The 20,386-nt window shown below is 32.0% G+C and overlaps 2 protein-coding genes across 2 annotated transcripts; one reads left to right on the forward strand and one right to left on the reverse strand.

Moving 5' to 3' along the window:
- The first annotated feature begins 835 nt into the window (after positions 1-835).
- LOC108813536 (xyloglucan endotransglucosylase/hydrolase protein 31) lies at positions 836-2,614 on the forward strand. The gene is made up of 4 exons (XM_018586119.2): positions 836-1,113; positions 1,448-1,548; positions 1,646-1,863; positions 1,977-2,614. Exons 1-4 carry the CDS (start codon positions 915-917, stop codon positions 2,335-2,337), a joined length of 879 nt encoding a protein of 292 aa, XP_018441621.1. The 5' UTR covers positions 836-914; the 3' UTR covers positions 2,338-2,614.
- A 7,600-nt stretch (positions 2,615-10,214) lies between these two features.
- LOC108810922 (cation/H(+) antiporter 12-like) lies at positions 10,215-13,148 on the reverse strand. The gene is made up of 3 exons (XM_018582991.2): positions 12,936-13,148; positions 11,529-12,557; positions 10,215-11,437 (listed from the first exon to the last, which is right to left on the reverse strand). Exons 1-3 carry the CDS (start codon positions 13,146-13,148, stop codon positions 10,337-10,339), a joined length of 2,343 nt encoding a protein of 780 aa, XP_018438493.1. The 3' UTR covers positions 10,215-10,336.
- Between the last annotated feature and the right edge of the window lie 7,238 nt (positions 13,149-20,386).

Consider the following 20,386-nt stretch of genomic DNA (forward strand, 5'->3'; position numbering starts at 1 on the left):
TTTGTATTAAAATTATAGAGAAATCAGCCATGTTTAATGGTGTTGTGCCCCCACTTCTGTCTCTGGTTCGATACCTCTTTTGTTCGTTATTAAATTTTGCATCCATTACAAATCAGTCTAGATTCGCTCTGGTTGCACCAATGTATTTTTAGAGAACCATCTCTTATTTGCTCGTAGATCTTGTTTAAGGTTTGATCGTTTAAGTATTTCTCTGTTGTTCCTAATTTGTATTGGACCCCATATCGTGGATCAGGCCCGACTGAGAAGTTCTGCAGACTACGAACCGAAAAAAAGAAAATTGATCACTATAGCTATAGAAAACTAAAAAAATAATCTGAGAGATAGGTCGAACCCTCATCACTAGCAAAAAAATTGAGACCTTAAAATGCTGATACTTCATTTAAATTAGATACGGCCAGCAGCATACATATCTTCCTACCAGGGCCAGTACTGCGTAGATTGGTTTTAATTATCAAATGCAGACGTTAAAAAGAAAGTTTACTTTTTCTGAATTTTACAATTTTCGTTCTCCGTTTCTTGATTAATTCAATAATTCATATATTTATGTAAGAGTTAAAAGAATATTTGTGTGTGTGTAAGTTGACATGAAATGTTCATATTTCGCATGGGATCAGTCCATAAGGCCCATCCAACCAACGGATACTGGATAATTCATATAATTATTATGTAAGTTGACATGAAATGTTTATATTTGGCATGGGATCAATCCATAAGGCCCATCAAATCAACGGATAACAGATTAACAGTCACTCACTCCTATAACTGTAGGACCTACATTCCCTCTATTTATACAGACCCATGTTCTCCATTTTTCTTCATTCATTCATAAATATATCCCCTCTATTACCCCTTTTCTAGTAACCACTCAAAAGACTTTACTTCACTCTCTCCAAATGGCTTTTCCTCTTATTCTTTCAGCTTTCTTAGTGTTGTGTGCTAGTGGCTACAGCCAACGTTCTCCTTCGCCGGGATACTACCCGAGTTCTCGAGTACCAACTTCACCTTTTGATCGTGAATTTCGGACCCTATGGGGCTCTCAACACCAGCGGTCAGAGCAAGGCGTTATCACTCTTTTGCTGGACAAATCATCTGGTCTTTTTCTTTAGTTTTTATCTTTTCGCTTCAATCAAATTTAGTGTAGGCTTAATTCGTGGTCCATGCTTTATATACACGTTTAATTTTTTTTATCATTTTATGCTATCCATTTCGAATAATTAGAACACAGAAAAATAATATCAGTTAATGCAAATTTAATTTGAATCAATTTAGTAAAGTGACGGTTTCTGTATATCTTTGTCAAAGTGCACGCATTAGTTTAAATGTTATATAATACAGCGCAGGACTTGTAAAACTGTGTCGGTAGAATATATTTATTGTTTTTTGACGTATTTAATTAATCAATAGTAGTAGCTGTGATTATGAACAGGGAGTGGATTCAAGTCTCTTCGTTCTTACAAGTCGGGCTACTTTGGTGCTTCCATTAAGCTCCAACCAGGCTACACAGCTGGAGTTGATACATCTCTCTACGTAAAAATTACTTTAAACTTTTAGAGATCAACTAATTTTTAATCAAAATACATGAACTAATGGCGTTATTAACATTCCTAACACCTTTGGATTCAAGCTCTCAAACAATCAAGAACATCCCGGAGACCACGACGAGGTTGATATCGAATTTCTAGGAACAACGCCCGGGAAACCATATAGCCTTCAGACGAACGTATTCGTCAGAGGAAGTGGTGACCGAAATGTTATTGGGAGAGAAATGAAATTCAATTTGTGGTTCGACCCTACTCAAAATTTCCACCATTACGCAATTTTGTGGAACACTAATCAAATTGTGTACGTCAAGATCAATCTTTTTATGTTTAGACGACATGGTTATGATGCTTCATTATAGGGTTCCTCTGTTACGTTTGATACGCTAAATTGGTCGATTTTTTTCATATATGTAGATTCTACGTAGATGATGTACCGATACGTACGTACGACAGAAAGAACGAAGCTATCTTCCCTACAAGACCGATGTGGTTGTACGGATCGATATGGGATGCATCGGACTGGGCCACGGAAAATGGAAGGATCAAAGCCGACTATCGATACCAACCATTTATTGCTAAGTACACAAACTTTAAGTTAGCGGGATGCACAGCAGACGGGTCTAGCTCATGTACACCGCCATCGGCTTCACCTATGGGGAGTCGAGGGTTAAGCAATCAACAAAGGGGGGCTATGGCATGGGCACAGAGGAACTTCTTGGTCTATAACTATTGCCATGACCCTAAAAGAGACCATACCCAAACACCAGAATGTTAAGCGAAACAAACAAACAAAAAGATTTTAAAACATTTGTTATGCATTATCAATTATACATTAAGTTAATAACGAGTGTATTGAGACGGGTCCACACTGGAAAAGTAGAGTGAAGCAGTTGAGCGTCCAATCCTCCATGATTTGAGATTTGTTTTTAAAGGTTATTTATAATCTTGTCTTGGTCCATTGTAATATTCTAATAATTGTGGCAATATTGCGTGATGTTTTTAATATATGGTATTGTATGTTTTTTTTGGTTGAAAGCTATGGTATTGTATTATTGCGTGACCCAAAAAAAGAGAGAAAGTGGTTCTTTTTTTAAATTGACAAAGGGCTTAGAAAGCGGTTCTTTTTTATTAACAAGTGAAACTACAATCGACATACTTAGGAATTGAGGATATATACACTTTGGAAACAGAAAAAGAACAAAAAGATCGAGAGGATAAACAGTTACTGCAACAATGCAGATTAATTGTTGATTAGTGAATAACAATTAAAACGAATTATAAAATAGCTCTAGGTGATGATTTTTAGCAGCTATCAAGATTTAAAGACACACACACACACACAGATATATGTGTGCAACAAATCTTGACAAAATAAATATCGACCATTGTACTTTCAACCTGGGTCATGTAATCAACCACTAGAGTAGGGTTTATTCAGGACATACAAACGAAATCGACAGTAGGAAATGCTTTGTTTTTATGAAATGTTTGAACGGTAGGAAATGTTGCATCATATATCTTATAGATAATCTGATAGCGATATCCTCCTCATAACGAAACAAAGCGGTTGTAGTGATATTTTAATTTTTCAATATACTTTTTGGAAAATGTACACATATTGCAAAATGTATTTTATATATAGCAAAAAAACTATAAATTAATAATGTTGGGACTATAATATTTTATTAATTTATAGAGTTATTAATTTAAAATAAACTTTTTAATTTTTTCTAATTAATTTATGTACTTATCTAAAATTTTACATATAATTACTGTATTTTTATAATATCTATGGATTAGACATCTCTATAAAGTATAAATTAGATAGAAAAAGTATTAGAGTGTTGTAATCGTATCTTCTACGATTGTACATATATAAAATTTATATATAGATTATTCATTTACTATAATTACCGTAGAAGATAGGATCAAAATTTTATATAAGTACTATAAATTATAATCTGTAATTAGATATCTCTATAAATTTCACTTATAATTACTGTATCCGATTATAAAAAATTATTTATAATTATTGTATATACGGTAATCTATAATACTTCTCCTCATTATTATGTTTGTACATATATAAAATTTATATATAGATTATTAATTTACGATTTTAGTAGAGCTATATATTTATATAGAATTTTTTTAAAAGATATTGTTCTATTATTTTATCGATTTGTAATATATTTTGAACTGGATTAACCTAAGATCAATTTTTTCATTAGTTTAACTTGTTTATTAGGTTTTTGAATATTAGTTTATAGAGTGAATTGACAAAACTTAAATTTATATTCGATTTGTTGAAAAAAAAATATTCGATTCCAGTTAACAAAACAATAAGATGACCAAAAGAAACAATAATGGTAGACGTGTCATTAGAAATTAATCATAATCTAGAGCGAAGGATAATGCTGCACGTCACAACCGACGACGACGATGGTGGGCTGGTGGCCCACGTTTCCCGATTTCGAATGAGATAGTGATAAGTGTGGACCCCAATCTTATTCTTGAAGATTTCATTAGCTTGTTAAATTCTAAATAAGAAATATAAAATTGTTAATTTTTTTGTCAACTATAAAATTGTTAATTATTGTTGTCGTTTTCAAACAAGTTAAATTAATGAAAATGGGGACTTATTTCCAACAAACGAATAATTAGCTAAATTTATTCACTCTTGTCCTTTTGAGTAACATTTTATAATGTTTAATTTTTTATATAATTTTTATTGTTTAAATAAACTAGTCATTTCCCCAAAATTAAGGAAAAACTATATTTTTATCCGCAAAAATATTTTCCCATTTTATAAGTGTTTGATATTATTACAAATATTTTAAATACTCCATCTGTATTATTTTAAGAGGTGTTTATGGTTTTTGCACAAAGATTAAGAAAATATAAAATTTTATGCAATTTACTTTTTAATATTAAATACAATTAATTCAACCAATAAGAAAAAGATGCAATATTTTGTAATTGGTCATAAATTTCAAATGACATTAAATTTTATCTAGAATTGTGAGAACATTACTTATTGTGAAACAAAATTAAAATCTCTAAACACCACTTAAAACGATATGGAATAAATATGTAATTTTTATTTTTAGTGTTATATATTGTTTAACTCTATAATATTATTGTTTATATTTTTTATTCGATATTATTAATATTTTTTAAAACATTTTATTTTGTTATAAATTTTTACTACATACTAGTATATTTTCGAGTTATGTACAATAAAATAACAATATGAAATAATCAAACAAAGAACTCCCTTCAAAATATGTTATTTTCTTTAATTTATAAATTTTACGTATAATACATTTTTAAATTTTATTTATTTATATTATAGAAAATAAATAGGTTTAAGATAAATAATATTTACATATTGTGTTTAAGAAAATATACATTAACATTGTTTTACTCGATTTATAAGTAAAACACCTGTTTTGTTTAAATACCATAGCCCTATTGTTTTAATAAATTTTATCCATAGTCGAATTTATTATATTATTTTATTAAATTTTATTATGCTGGATTTTTTTGAATGTTATGATATTAAGTTTTATTTTTTTTTAAATTAAAACTTCAAAATATTATATTGCTTTAGTTCTTACAACATATATTGCTAGTTTTTTCCTGGTGCATTTCAAAAAATTAATCTTTATTATCTATGATTTTATCTTTCGTAAAATTTAATGTCTTATCAATTTGAGTTTGAATGTTTATTTTCAATATTATATATTTTGTCAAATTGTTTTTGGAAAATTACACAACTATTTTTGAATTTGGAACAAACATGAATTTTGAATTTGTTTTTGTTACTACACTAATATATTATTTTATAAAAAATATTTTAATTTTTGGTAATATTTAAAAAATTCTCAACAGATTTTGTTATAATTAAAATAAAAATAAATGTATAAAGGTATTATATAGTTTACAAATTATAATCAACTATAATGATGAGTGATGATTTATTTAAATGAAAAAATAAAAAATAAAAATTTATTAATTTACCTATTTAATATTATTTTCATATTTAATTCATATAGCAGTGCTATTTTATATAATACAGAATATAAATTTTTTATTTTCTGGTTTTATAATATTTTTTTTGTTAATATTGATTTATAATAATATTCTATTACTAATTACTAAATTTATTAATGTGTTATTTTGTTATAAAAATATTTAATTTTTTAACTAAGATTTTTTTTATTTTTCTCAACTGATTTTGTTATAGGTAAAAAAACTTCAAATTTAAACTTGGTTTATTGTTAATGTAAATAATCATATATATTATATTAACTAATTCTTTAAATGATCCTACTATAACTTGTTAATAATAGATAAAAATAAAACCTTGAACTTATAGATTAGATATAATAACAATAACTTCTTTTACGTACCATTGTACTAATATTGGTCTAGAGTAAATTATTATATAAAAAGGTTAGAATAAGTATGGTATTAGTTTCCTAAATTTATGTGTAAAGTTGTAAAGTATGATCTAAAACAGAACAGAAAGAGTAACAAACAACGTGCTGGTTACGTAATATTATATGCATATCTTTAGTTAACTATAATTAGAGTCTTAGTCAAAAAAAAAAAACTATAATTAGAGTCTAATTCTCAAATCCGTGTGAGTATTATTTTTCTTTATTTTGCATAGATGTTGAATATCAGTTACAATCTATTTTTTTTTGTTTGTTATCCTTTTGTTAACTTCAAAAATTTTTGGGTTTAAAATTTACTCAAATGTTTAGAATTTATTCAAAGGTTTAAGATTTAAGATTTAAGGTTTAGTGTTTTGTTGATGGCGTTGACAATATTAAAAATTATTTTTATTTTGGTACTAATACTATTTTATTTATTTTAAAAACATAATTTAACTTAATAAATTCTTATTATTTTATTTCCTATGATTAGGTAATATGGTGCAGAAGATATGATTTTGTAAGGAAACAATATTTTATTATGTATTTTCATTTATTAAAAATATTTGTGGTTAAGAGTAAAAAAATGAGTGGCAATCACTTGTAAATTTTTAGGAAAATCAGGGTTATTTTAAAATTTTATAGTTTAGATTGTTGATAACATGCATTTTCATTTTTCTGTTTATTTTGTTTTTCCTTTTTTATTTGATTTAATGTGTACTTATATCAAATATGGTTTGCTCAAATAATTATGTTAGCAAAAATATTTTAAAAACACACATGTATTTTCTATAAATACCTTAATTTTTTACACAAAATATTTATTTAAAAAATAATATCTAAGTCTATTTTACTTTAAATTTTTAAATAACACATATTAATGAAATTGTATATATTTATATATTTTCAATAATTTATGTATGTGACTTCTTAAAATTATACTTTTGTCTTTCATAATATTTTTGGGAGACACGCCTATCAACCATACTAAATTCATCTTTAAAATATGTGATAACATCAGAATATCATATAATTCACAATAAACCAAAGCTTTATAGAAACGAAAATCATACATAATGATTACACCTAGTACTACCACTAAATAGCAGTTATAAAATATGTAAATTAGAGAAATTATAAAAACATAGCTAACTTACGAATATTTATTTCGCAAATATAGTATACTATGTTCTATATTGGTTACTATGTTGACCACCTTATAATACTCCATGTCACTAGCTTCGCTTTTAGATTGAGTTTCAGGCTTTCAGCAGAAAGTCTTGATGTGTCCTTTTTACGTTAACTGGTGCATCTTTTTTTCTTTTTGAAATACAATAACGGGTGCATCTCTTGCACTGTTTTTAATTACCACGCTGCTAAGAGGAGGCGAGCATAAAATTATGTACACTTCACTAGAGCATCATGATTGATAGAACCTTTAAAAAATCAACAGTGGGCAAATTTTTTATCTTTATTCTTTTTTTTTGCCAGCTAACCATTTTAAATTAGATCAAGTATTGAATAGACGTATCGATTCTCCGGGAAGTATCTCTATCTATCTGTATCTGAACTATATAGGAAAAAATGTAGCGTTTAGTTATTCATTCCTTGCTAGTGTATCCGTCCAACCATTCTACTTCGAAGAATATGAGTCAGGTTCATATCTTCGAAGTCCTCATTTATTCTTTGAAATAACTCTTTCTCCGACGTAAGGCTGGCCAATCCATTAGATTCGTAGTCATGTCCAAAAAATTTGAACAGTTTGTCTCGAATCGGATCGAATCTATCCTCTTGTCTCTCATACATGAAGCTGCCCAAAATAAATAAACTTTCAATCTCAGCATGCAAGACTGAGAGGTAAGTACCTGTTACACATTGGTAATCCAAAAAATTAAGAATCCATTTGATCTTTAAGGTTCCACCCAAGTCACTTACATTGCCATTGATTCATGAAGCATCACTTTAGCAAATAGGGATTCAGGGTATCAAGGGAGTAACTCAACCTCTATATAAGGAGGGTCCTCCACGTTCTCTTCCTCCTTTTCGTTAGTCTTTTTTCAACATTCTATCTCAAGAAATACATGTTGGAGAGTATCAATCCAGAACATGACTTTCCTATTAAATAGGTTATCGTTTTTCGCCTTCTAAATATACCAACAGATCCATAGAAAAGTATCAATTGTGGTTTTAATGGCGCCACCTCTTTTCTATCTTTATTCTTTAGTATCTCAATATATAATAACATAAATTAACTGAAAAAATAAAAATTAAGATATAATTTGGCCATTCACTAGTTAACAAGTGTAGAAATTCATAGGCAGACGATTTTTCATAAAATAATGTTTCCGTCTCTCACCTTACTTTCTTTTCCAATTTCTTGTTTTTATTTCTTTTTCTATCATTTAATTGGTGAAAAAAAGTTTTATTAAAAGCGATTTTACCAAATTTCTTAAGAATAAATACCACTAAATAAGTGACAAATAGCACATAGTTTCTCAGAATTCTAAGAGTCTCTTTAAAAAGAGACTATTCTTGTCTCTCTCCTCTTTATTTATTTCTTTTAAATTTAAACTTTTGAAAGATTCACATCAGAGATTTACTAATGCAAATGGTCTTACACACTGCACTAGGCATATGTATTTTTGATAAACAAATATTTTTATCAGCTTTTAACTTTTGTTTTGAGTCATTTATCTAATCAAAGTATATGTTTTGGAGTTTTTATAGTCTTTTGGTGTTTTTAGAAATACATGTTTAAGTCTAATTGGAACAGAAAAAGATGGAATTGGATGCAAACAAAAAAAAACTGAAGATATAAAACTTTGTAGATTCGTCAGAAGTTTAGCAACCAATGGAAGACTTACTTCTGATGGATGATTTCTAAAATTTTAACACAAGATAAAAAAAAACAAGAGACACATGTTAGGAGTATTAACCGAAGACACGACTTTTCTATTAAATAGTTTGGTGTTCCTCGTTTTCCAAATGTATCAACAGATCCATAAAAATATTTTAAATTGTGGTTTCAGTGAAACCACCTTTTTTCTTTCTTTGTTATTTAGTATCTCAATATAAAATATAATAGAAATTAATTAAAAAATATAAATTAAAATATAATTTGGCCATTAACTAGTTAACAATTGTAGAAATTCATAGGCAAACGATTTTTCATAAAGAAACGTTTCCGTCTCTCACCTTATATTCTTGTTTTTTCTCTTTTTCTTTGATTTAATCATGAAAATTTGTGGAAAATTTTTTTAGTAAAAACGTTTTCACCAAGGACAAATACCACTAAACAAGTGACAAGTGGTATATAGTTTCTCATTATTCTAAGAGTCTCTTTAAAAATGAGACTATCCTTGTTTCTCTCCTCTTTTAAAAAAAAAAATTAAACTTTTGAGAGACTCAGCATCAGAGATTTACTAATGCAAATTGTCTTATACACTACATTAGACATGTATTTTTGATAAATAAATATTTTTTATCAGTTTCTAACTTTTGTTTTGAGTCATTTATCAAATTAAAGTATATGTTTTGGAGTTTTAAGAGTTTTCTGGTGTTTTTAGAAATACATGCTTAATTCTAATTGGAACGGAAGAGTTCGAATTGGATGCAAAAAAAACCTGAAGATACAAAACTTTGTAGATTTGTCAAAACTTTAATAACCAACCAATGAAAGACTTATTTCTGATGGATAATTCTCAAATTTTAACACAAGATAAAATTTTAAATTAACTTTCCGATTCCTGAATTTGAGGTCTATCTATCGGTTAGATCAAAATTTATGCGCAGTTTACCGAAAACTGCTATGTTTGCCGGTTTAATATAAGAATAAAGTAATTTTTGGTTCTTCTTATTTTCAGTTTGGTTGAACACGACAGGATTTTGATCTATACCTTCGGAAAATTGTTTAGATTAAACGTCATTTTTCTTCGTACTTTTAGGTTTTAGATTTTTTTTTTTTTTTTTGACGAACAGGTTTTAGAATTTTTTGCTAGACAGATTCGTACTATGCCTTCGGAAAACTGTTACTTTTGTGTTGTCAAAAAAAAAAAAAACTGTTACTTTTGTTTATATATTTTATTATGCATTCATCTTATTTCTCTGTTTCTCATGTCATGTTTGAGTAGTTTCTAAGTTGGGTTTTAGGTATTTCAACGGGATTCATGGTTTGTTGATTTATCATATACTCCTCGCATGTCAAATGGCTTTTATGTTATAAGAAAGTGTATACATTAATACTCCTCGCATGGCAAATAGCATCGTTAGATCTTATAAAATCATGTCCTAAAATTATACACTCGTGTTGTTGAATAGTTCACAATGAATGATTTATGCTTGGTGTTGTTGTTGAACTACCAAAACAGAGACACTAGATCTAAGATCTCTAACCGCCAACAAATCTCCGATGACACCTAACTCCGGAAGTTCCACCCACTCTATCAGTCCTGAAAAGTCCGGTGACGACGTTCCATGATTTCTACCAACAACCATAAGATCATACGCTTCCGAAAGCAATCGGACCGTAGTAGCCACTTCAGGACCACCGGTGACTATCCTCTCTGTATATGCAATATTTGTGTTTACCTCTGGATCCTTCAACTCTTTGATAACCTCATGATCAAGAATGTAATCCCAATTCGTCGACTCTGTTTCTTGGTTAGACATTAGTCGAATCACAGAAACTTGGACCTTTGGGTTATGTTTCATCCTATTCACCAGCGATAGTGCCTCACGATCGTCTTTACCTCCAATAAATATCGCACATACATTGATGTTGTCCTTTCTCTTGTGATTACGCAAGAAGTGTCCACGATCTACGAGTATCCCAATAGAACATGGCGAACGTTCGAGTAGAGAGATGTTGAGACGCCTTATGGCCACATCGTCTGACATGAACTCCCCATCAATGGTCCATGTTCTTCCAGACGGGACGACAATCATAGATGTTGCCTGGTCTAGTGCGAGCATGCAGATGTCTTGGTGCATTAAGTTCTCATGCGAGAGGGCTGTGAACATGGCCACACTTTCTGAATCAAAGCTCTCTTGCATTAATTGGCTGAAGGCAAGGTTTGCGGTATGGATGTAGGAGTTATTGATCAGTTGTTTCGTCTTCTTGTTGTGCGAGATCAAGATCGGTACGATCTGACCCACTAGCTTCACGAGGTGAAGGACCGTGACCATGATGGGATTTTCTTGGTTCGGCGAGGAAAATAATTGGATAAATGCAATGGCCCTAGAGATATTCCCAGGGTTGTGCACACAAGTAAGAATACGAAGATCGGAGTTTGGTTTCAAACTGAAGATGTTCCTCTTTTGGTAACCAATGTACTTCCGATTCGGATCATACAGACTTCTTATAACTACTGGGATAATCCCAGAGTTTAATAACGTATAAAATATCAAGAAAGAGTATGTTGCTTGTGATATATACTGCAAAAAATAAAAACATTTAAAAAAAATTAGATAACATAATTAATGACATGAATTATAAGGATTTATATTTGGCTTGGGGATTGATTACCTTATCATCCAATGTAGATTCATAGAAAAATATTTCTGGGAAACTCTTGCAGCTCAAGAGTACGGAAACAGCTATTGACTCCTTGAGAGGTAACTTGCAGTACAAGCAAGGTGCAATACCAGCAACCAGTTTCAAAGCGATCGTCAGCACCATCAGAAAGATATTATATAATATGTCATCTAGCTCGTACACAATCCTCGTAATATCACATCGCATCGTACTGAATGCAATCGAGATTGGCAAGAACACGTTTAACGTGAGCTTCTCATACTTGGCTTCCAAGGCGGATCCTAAAGGTGGACCTTCTGGTATAACGAGGCCGATCATGACTGGTCCGAGGAGGTATTTCATACGGAAGACCGTGGTGTAAACGGCAGAACCCAATACGGTTAAAATTACAGCATGCACATATATGTTCGCCACAGGTTTGTCTTCGGGTGTTTGTTGCACTATCCATTCCATGGCCGGTTTAACAACAAAAAAGACGAGGAGGAAAAAGATGATCACCGCGATAAGGTCAATGTAGGCCGTTGAGTGTGAGATGTTTTTGTATGTTCCTAGAGAATACGCAAGTACGATGAAAGAAACGCCAAGGATATCATTGATAACAGATGCGGACAATGCAAGCCGACCGAACTCCGAGTTGAGAATATTGAGTTCCGACAAGAAATAGGTGGTGGTGGGAAGTAGTATTGAAGATTGTGTTGCGATGATGACAGTGCGCTCGGCGAGGGCTTTTTTCGGAGGCATGTAGTGAGGGTTTATATTGTCAGCTAGGATGTTCCGGAAACAGAGCCCTCCAAACAAAGGAACTATGAAAGTCAAGATCCCAATCACAACGGGCAATGGTCCGTTGTTGAAAACAACTCGCCGACTGGTCTTTAAGGACATGAGGAACGTAAACATCATGAAGCCGCATACTGAGAAGCCTCTTAACGGTCCATTTCCATTCATAACAGGATCCAACGATAGTTTCCATGTTGACTTCTCCCTTAGATCTAATAGCTGAGGTCCCATAATCAGACCAGCCTACGAATATGAGAAGATTAGAATTATATCATTTTTTGGTCAAATTGGAGTTATATCTCTGTTATTGTTGTTGTTGTTTGATGTAGATATATTATCTTACGTTCTTGCTAAGTTTCAAATATTATTAAATTTAATAAATACTAGTAGTCTCTAACGTGCATGTCAAGTTACACATGGATGGTAATTTTCTTTTGTGTTTTTTTTTAAGTAAGGGATTCATGTGGAAACCAAAACACGTCCTTGAAACTTGTGACTAATAGAATATTCTTGTTGTTCCAAATGATTCCAGTGACCAAACATGAGTGAAATCGTAGAGGAAAAGAATGAATCATGGACTACATAATAGAATGTACTGGGATTAAAATTAGGTATACTTACTATCATATAGGAAGCGATGTGGGAAATGCCGATGCATCTGAGGAACATATGAGTCATGACCACCGATGTGAAGATGAGTAATATCTGAATCTCCATGAGTGGCAATGAATACCCAAAAATCACATCGGGCGAACTTAAATTCTCCCATATTCCATTGGAAGAGATGTTAAACAACAAGGGTCGGCAATCCTCGATGTAGGTCGTCGTATTCATGAACAATAAACGAGCGAAGTGATAGAATTTCGGGTATCAGCTCTTGGGATTCAAGGGAGAAAAAAAAAGAATGAGAATATTTAAAACTTTGCATACGAGTTCTTAAAAGAGTTGTATCTCTTATCGTTTAGTTTGTTTTGGTCTTCGATAAGTATTTGTTTTCGTAAGAGGTAGTTAGTGTCAACAACTGTTTTCATTTTGGCGTGTATGATTTGTTGAAAAACCTACTTGTTCGGAGCTGAAAACTAACATACCCAAATAGAAGAAAATGATACCCACATTTAGGGATGTAATTATAACTAGATTTTGACCCGCGCTTCGAAAGCGCGGGTATTATTTTTTACTTTTATGAAATATATTATTTGTTTGTAATTATTGAACATATTTATTTTAGTAAAATTTTCTTTATAATAAATTTGATACACATAGTTTACCAGAGACACTATGTGTGTCAAATTTATTATAAAGAAAATTTTACTAAAATAAATATGTTCATAGTGTCTCTGGTAAACTATGTGTTTCTCTGACTTTGTTTTATTCCCTCTCCAATCAACATATCGAAGCGCGGATATTATTTTTTACTTTTATGAAATATATTATTTGTTTGTAATTATTGAATGTATTTATCTTAGTAAAAATTTCTTTATAATAAATTTGACATATAGAGTGTCTCTGGTAAACTATGTATTTATCTGGCTTTATTTTATTCCTTCTCCAATCAACATGTTTATTTGGCTTGTTGTTAAAATAAATGATTTTAGAACGCAACTGTTTACTTTGATATTTTGTTTAAACAATGTGACATATTTCTGTATTAATTGTGTTCAATTAAATATTTATATTGTAATTTAAATTTTTATACAAATCAACATATTTGTGTAGTTTGTTATTAAAAAAATGATTTGAATCCAAATGTAAGTACTCTTATAGTGATTTTTTCAGTTCATATAATTTTTTAAAATATATTTATTTCAACTGAACCAATTAATATTTTGTTAAATTGGCCCGTGAAATATATTTTTATACATCGATATTCAAAAGATCTGGTAAGTAACGATACTCAAAAGATCTGGACCGAATCAGGTTATATGGTTATTTTTGTTACAAATATCCGAACCCGTTTTAGATACATTGGTTATTTAGATATTTTTAGGTTCCTATACATCAGAACCGAATTCTTCCAGATCTAGAATGATCAAACTCAAAATCCACACATAAGGTTATAATATTCAAGCGGGACTTGGTTACCAAAAAAAAAAGGATACCCGAAAAGAACAACATGTACCTAAATAGACAGATAATGTTCATGTCTAAATGATTATATAAATTAATAAAAAACTGTTTTATGTGTTTTGTTAAATTAAGTGAAATAGAAAGAGTTTTTTTATCAAGTAAAATAATTATATGGAGTGGAAAATTAAGTGACAATAAATGTAGGACATTTTAAGTATTTTGATTTAAGTTATTATTTTATTCACAAAATATATTTTTGAACTATGTTTTTGGGTACGTAATTTTCCACCGATTGTAACTAAAATAAAAATATTTTAGTAAAATAAAATAAACCAAATGTTTAATCATATGTAAAACCTAATTATTTAGCATTTTTGATTTTATAATTGGCACAAAGTTAATATTGATTAACTAATAAATAAAAATATGCACTATTATTATTATGGTAATATAATTAATGATGTAATTTATTATTAAGGTAATATAATTAATTAAATTGTTAAACTAAGTGAAATATGGAAACACAATTAATAGATACTACTATTCAAGTTTCCAAACACTCCATTTTTTATAGCTATAACCAAACACAACAAATTTTTTTATTAATCTTATCCAAGTATCCAAACGCACCGAATTTGTACTTCACCTTTAATAAGATAGATGCGTTCTTTTCGCGGATTTTTAAAATAAATAAATGTCCTTTTACTCTTTTTACTCATTTGTAATGAAGTTTAAAAGGGTAGTTTTGTTAATTAGATGGGTTATACTTAGAATTAGTGGGATCATGTTATTCTGTTTAAATTAATATAATTAATTATTTTTTTGGAATATGCAATTGTGTGGTTTTGACCAAAAGAAAACTATTTTACAGTTTTGGTAGGAAAATTCTGATTTTTTAAATTTTGGTAGAAAACACATTTTTACGGTTTTGGCAGAAAATTTTGATTTTGTGGTTTTGGCGGAAAAACTCAGTTTTACAGTTTTGACGAAAAAAACTCGATTTTGTGGTTTTGGCGTGAAAATTTGATTTTATGGTTTTAGCAGAAAACACATGTTACAGTTATAGCGAGAAAATTTGATTTACGATTTTTGGCGAGAATTTTGTAGTTTTGGCGAAAAATCGATTTTATGGTTTTGGCGGAAAAATTTAATTTTATCACTACAAGAAAACACGGCCTTAGCGACGAAAGTTAGCGACGAAATAATTTCCTCGTAAAATTACGTCGGCTTTACGAGGAACTTACGTGAAAAGACAATAAACACGTAATTTCGTCGTTAAATAACGACGAAACAATTTCGTCGTAAACCAAACGTAATGTAACGTCGTCTTTACGAGGAAACAGCATTTCGTCGTAATGAACACGTAAAACTTAACGTGTGATTAACGAGGAATATTTTGCCGAGGTTTTTGCGAGTTCAACCTAATTTTAGGTGAGACACGTTTTTTATCTAGTCTACCACCCATATTTCGTCGTTAATTCGTAGTAAAATCTCACCTACCAATTTCGAATTTTCCTATAAATATGTCATTTGTGTTTCATTTGAAACACACCACATGCAAAAGGAAAAAAAAATCTAAAAACGTGAAAGAAAAAAAAATGTCCGGTGGTGGAAATTATTATGAGTTGCGGAGGTGGATGTACACGCATAGAGATGCTAACGGGAGAGTGACGAAAGAGTATCTGGAAGGACTAGAGACATTTATGCATCAAGCAGATTCTACACCGCTCGCCCAGGAAAGCGGTAAGATGTTTTGTCCTTGTCGGAAATGCAACAATTCAAAACTGGCAACTCGTGAAAATGTTTGGAAGCATTTAATAAATAGAGGTTTCATGCCAAATTACTATATCTGGTTTCAACATGGAGAAGGTTATAATTATGAGAATGAAGCTAGTAGTAGTAATAGCAATTTTCAGAATGAACGGGTTGATCATTTGCATAATCAACATAGATACTATCAGGAGGAGCAGATGGTAGATAATTATGATAGGGTTCATGATATGGTAGCTGATGCATTTGTTGCTCATGATGATGATGAAGTTGAAGAACCTAACATAGATGCAAAAAAGTTTTATGAAATGTTAGATGCTGCAAATCAGCCACTTTACAGTGGCTGAAGAGAAGGTCTCTCTAAATTGTCGTTGGCTGCTAGAATGATGAGTATTAAAACTGATCATAATCTACGTGAAAGTTGCATGAATGCATGGACAGACTTGTTTAAAGAGTATTTGCCGGAAGACAATGTCTCTGCTGATTCTTATTATGAGATTCAGAAACTAGTTTATAGTCTTGGGTTGCCTTCTGAGATGATAGACGTTTGCATCGACAACTGCATGCTCTACTGGGGAGATGATGAGAAGTTAGAAGAGTGTCGATTCTGCAAGAAGCCACGATTCAAACCGCAAGGACGAGGACGTAATAGGGTACCGTACCAAAGGATGTGGTACCTACCAATTACCGACAGATTGAAAAGATTGTACCAATCTGAGGAGACTGCTGGAAAAATGAGATGGCATGCCGAGCATACTCAGACGGATGGTGAGATGAGTCATCCATCAGATGCAAGAGCTTGGAAACATTTTAACAAAACATATCCACAATTCGCTAGCAATAGCCGAAATGTGTATATGGGATTATGCACGGATGGATTTAGTCCCTTCGGTATGTCAGGGAGACAATATTCATTGTGGCCAGTCTTTATGACGCCATACAACCTGCCCCCAGATATGTGCATGCAACGGGAGTTTCTGTTCTTGACGATATTAATACCTGGTCCAAACCATCCAAAAAGGTCTCTGGATGTCTTTCTACAGCCACTGATAAAAGAGTTGAAAGATTTGTGGTCAACAGGGGTGAGGACGTACGACTGCTCAACGAAGACGAATTTTACGATGCGAACGATGCTTTTGTGGACCATAAGTGACTTTCCTGCTTATGGGATGTTGTCTGGGTGGACTACACATGGGAGATTATCTTGTCCATATTGTAATGGAACGACAGATGCATTTCAGCTGAAGAACGGTAGGAAGACAAGTTGGTTTGATTGTCACCGTCGATTTCTTCCCATTAACCATCCTTATCGAAGAAACAAGAAATTGTTTAGGCAGAAAAGGGTTGTGAGAGACACTCCTCCTCCGTATTTAACTGGAGAACAAATTGAACAGCAAATCGATTACTACGGAGCTCAAGAAACAGTTGGTTGTGGTGGTAATTGGCATGTTCCCGGTAATATGCCTGATTATTATGGAGTTCAGCACAACTGGCACAAGAAGAGTATATTTTGGGAGTTGCCGTATTGGAAGGATCTTCTTTTGCGCCACAACCTAGATGTGATGCATATTGAGAAGAATTTTTTTGAGAACATCATGAATACAATATTGAATGTTCATGGGAAGACAAAAGACAATCAAAAATCGAGGTTGGATTTGCCTGATATTTGCTCAAGACCCGAGTTACACATAAAAAGCAATGGACAAGTTCCTGTACCGGTATTCAGATTATCTTCAGAACAAAAGTCGGTCTTGTTCAACTGTGTTGCATCATCAGTGAAGTTTCCTGATGGGTATGTTTCAAACCTCTCTAGATGTGTTGAAAAGGGCCAAAAGTTCTCCGGGATGAAGAGTCATGATTGTCATGTCTTTATGCAAAGACTACTTCCCTTTGCATTTGCGGAGCTACTTCCAACAAAAGTACATGAAGCACTTGCAGGTAATATATTATTAATATTCACACTAATTAATTTCTTAATTTATTTTTCAAAAATATGCACTAATAATTTGCTTAATTGTTTTTGGAATATATACAAAGCCATTGGAGCATTTTTCAGGGATTTGAGCACTCGCATTCTTAAAGAGGATGTCGTAGAACAACTTCACGAGAACATTCCGATCTTATTGTGCAACTTGGAGATGATATTTCCTCCCTCATTTTTTGACGTCATGGAGCATTTAGCTGTCCACCTCCCGTATGAGGCATTGCTTCGAGCACCAGTACATTATGGATGGATGTACCAGTATGAGCGGGCCATGAAATATTTGAAGGGAAAGGCAAAAAACCTCGCAAAGGTTGAAGGTTCTATAATTGCTGGAAGTTTGACGGAAGAAACATCTCACTTCACATCGTACTACTTTGCACCTAATGTACGGACCCGACAAAGAGCTCCAAGAAGATATGATGATGGTGGTGTTGCCCCAACATATGCAGTTGCTGGTGTTCCGGATATCTTTAGCCAGATTGGACGAATGGGTGGGAAAACGAAAGAGGTTTGGTGGTCGAGTGATGAAGACGCCCATAGTGCACACACTTACATTCTACTTAATTGTGAGGATCCATTTATGCGCTATTTTGAAAGGTAACATATATGGAAACTTCTAAAATAATTGTAATTAAAATATATTTTTTGAATTGATGATATAACTAATAAAATATGTGCATTTTACAGCCTATTTGTTAGTCAAGTCCAAGAAGCAATCCCAGGTATATCCACAAGTGAGGTAGATAAAAGGAAAGATCGACACTTTATTAAATGGTTGAAGAGTCAGGTATTTACTCCAATCCAATATTTGTTTCGCCCACGGGGTGTAACGAAAGCTTAAGACGTTTGTTTCAATGTTCTCTTTAATTTAATTTTGCAGGTTGAATATGACGATCCGGATTACCCCACATGGTTTCACGAATTAGTTCAGGGTCCACTTGCAAAGGTCACCACATCACCAATGTATTTCTCACGAGGCTTTACTTTTCATACGTACGAGTATGGTAAACACCGGGCGACCAGCAATTATGGAATTTGTGTGAAAGGCGAAACCGATTTCTACGGGATCTTGCAGGATATTATTGAAGTGGAATTCCCTGGTTTATTGAAGCTGAAATGGGTCATATTCAAATGTGACTGGTTCGACCCCGTGGTCAACAGAGGTGTTCGATTTAACAAATTCGGTGTAGTTGCTGTCAATGGTGGACGGAGGTACAACAAATTCGAGCCTTTCATATTAGCTTCGCAAGCAGACCAAGTTAGCTTCCTACCATACCCGAGGTTGCGAGAATCTGGAATAAGTTGGTTAGCCATTATCAAAGTTACACCCCGTGGACGAATAATCGGTGGAGAAGAACCACCTTTGCAAGAAGAACACATCAATGAAGTCGAAGAACCTGAACAACAAATGGATGACATCCTACTCATTGATCCGCATAATCATGAGTATGAAGATCTTCCCGACGATACCACTGACGATGCTGTTGAAGACGAGTTTAATGAAAGCGATGATGTTTCTAGTGTTGAAGAGAATGATGATGTATCTGAATGATGATGTAATTTTTTAAAAATATTATTTATTTTCAGACTTAATTAATGCATTTGGGGTTTAGGGTATGGGTTTTGGTGTTTGAGATTGAGTTATAAGTTAAAGAATGTTTGAGGTTTGGTGTTTGTGGTTTAACACTTTTAGGGATTTAAACATTATCGACGTTAATTCCTCGTAAACTAAAAATACGGGCCTTGCAAAATCCACGTAAGCTGATTTCGTCGTAAAGACCACGTTAATAATAAATACGGGCCTTGCTAATTCCACGTAAGCTTGCGAGGTCTTTACGACGAAATCAGCTTACGTGGAAATAACAGGTATTTTAGCTGTTTCGTCGTAAAGAACTCGTTAATTTTCGTTGATTTTACGAGTCTGCTGTGTAAATCCCTAAAACTCTAAACCCTAAACCCCAAACCTCAATCTATATATGTTTTCACTTAGCAGACACAATAAACCTGTATAATTAACATTGTATGATTAAAATAATTAAGAATTCAAAACATCAAACCCAAAATTAACATCAACTTCCTTAACTTATAAGTGAATCATATATAAGGTTTACATTGCTAAACTCAATTCACTTAAGAAGACTTGATAAACATGCATATTTAAATTTTCTTGATTAAATTAACTAAACACATATAGATGTTACTAGTTAAGATTTTGGGGTTTGGGATTTAGGGTAAAGGGTTAGGGGTTTAG

The sequence above is a fragment of the Raphanus sativus genome, chromosome 6, assembly GCF_000801105.2.
Source record: "Raphanus sativus cultivar WK10039 chromosome 6, ASM80110v3, whole genome shotgun sequence".
Lineage (NCBI taxonomy): Eukaryota > Viridiplantae > Streptophyta > Magnoliopsida > Brassicales > Brassicaceae > Raphanus > Raphanus sativus.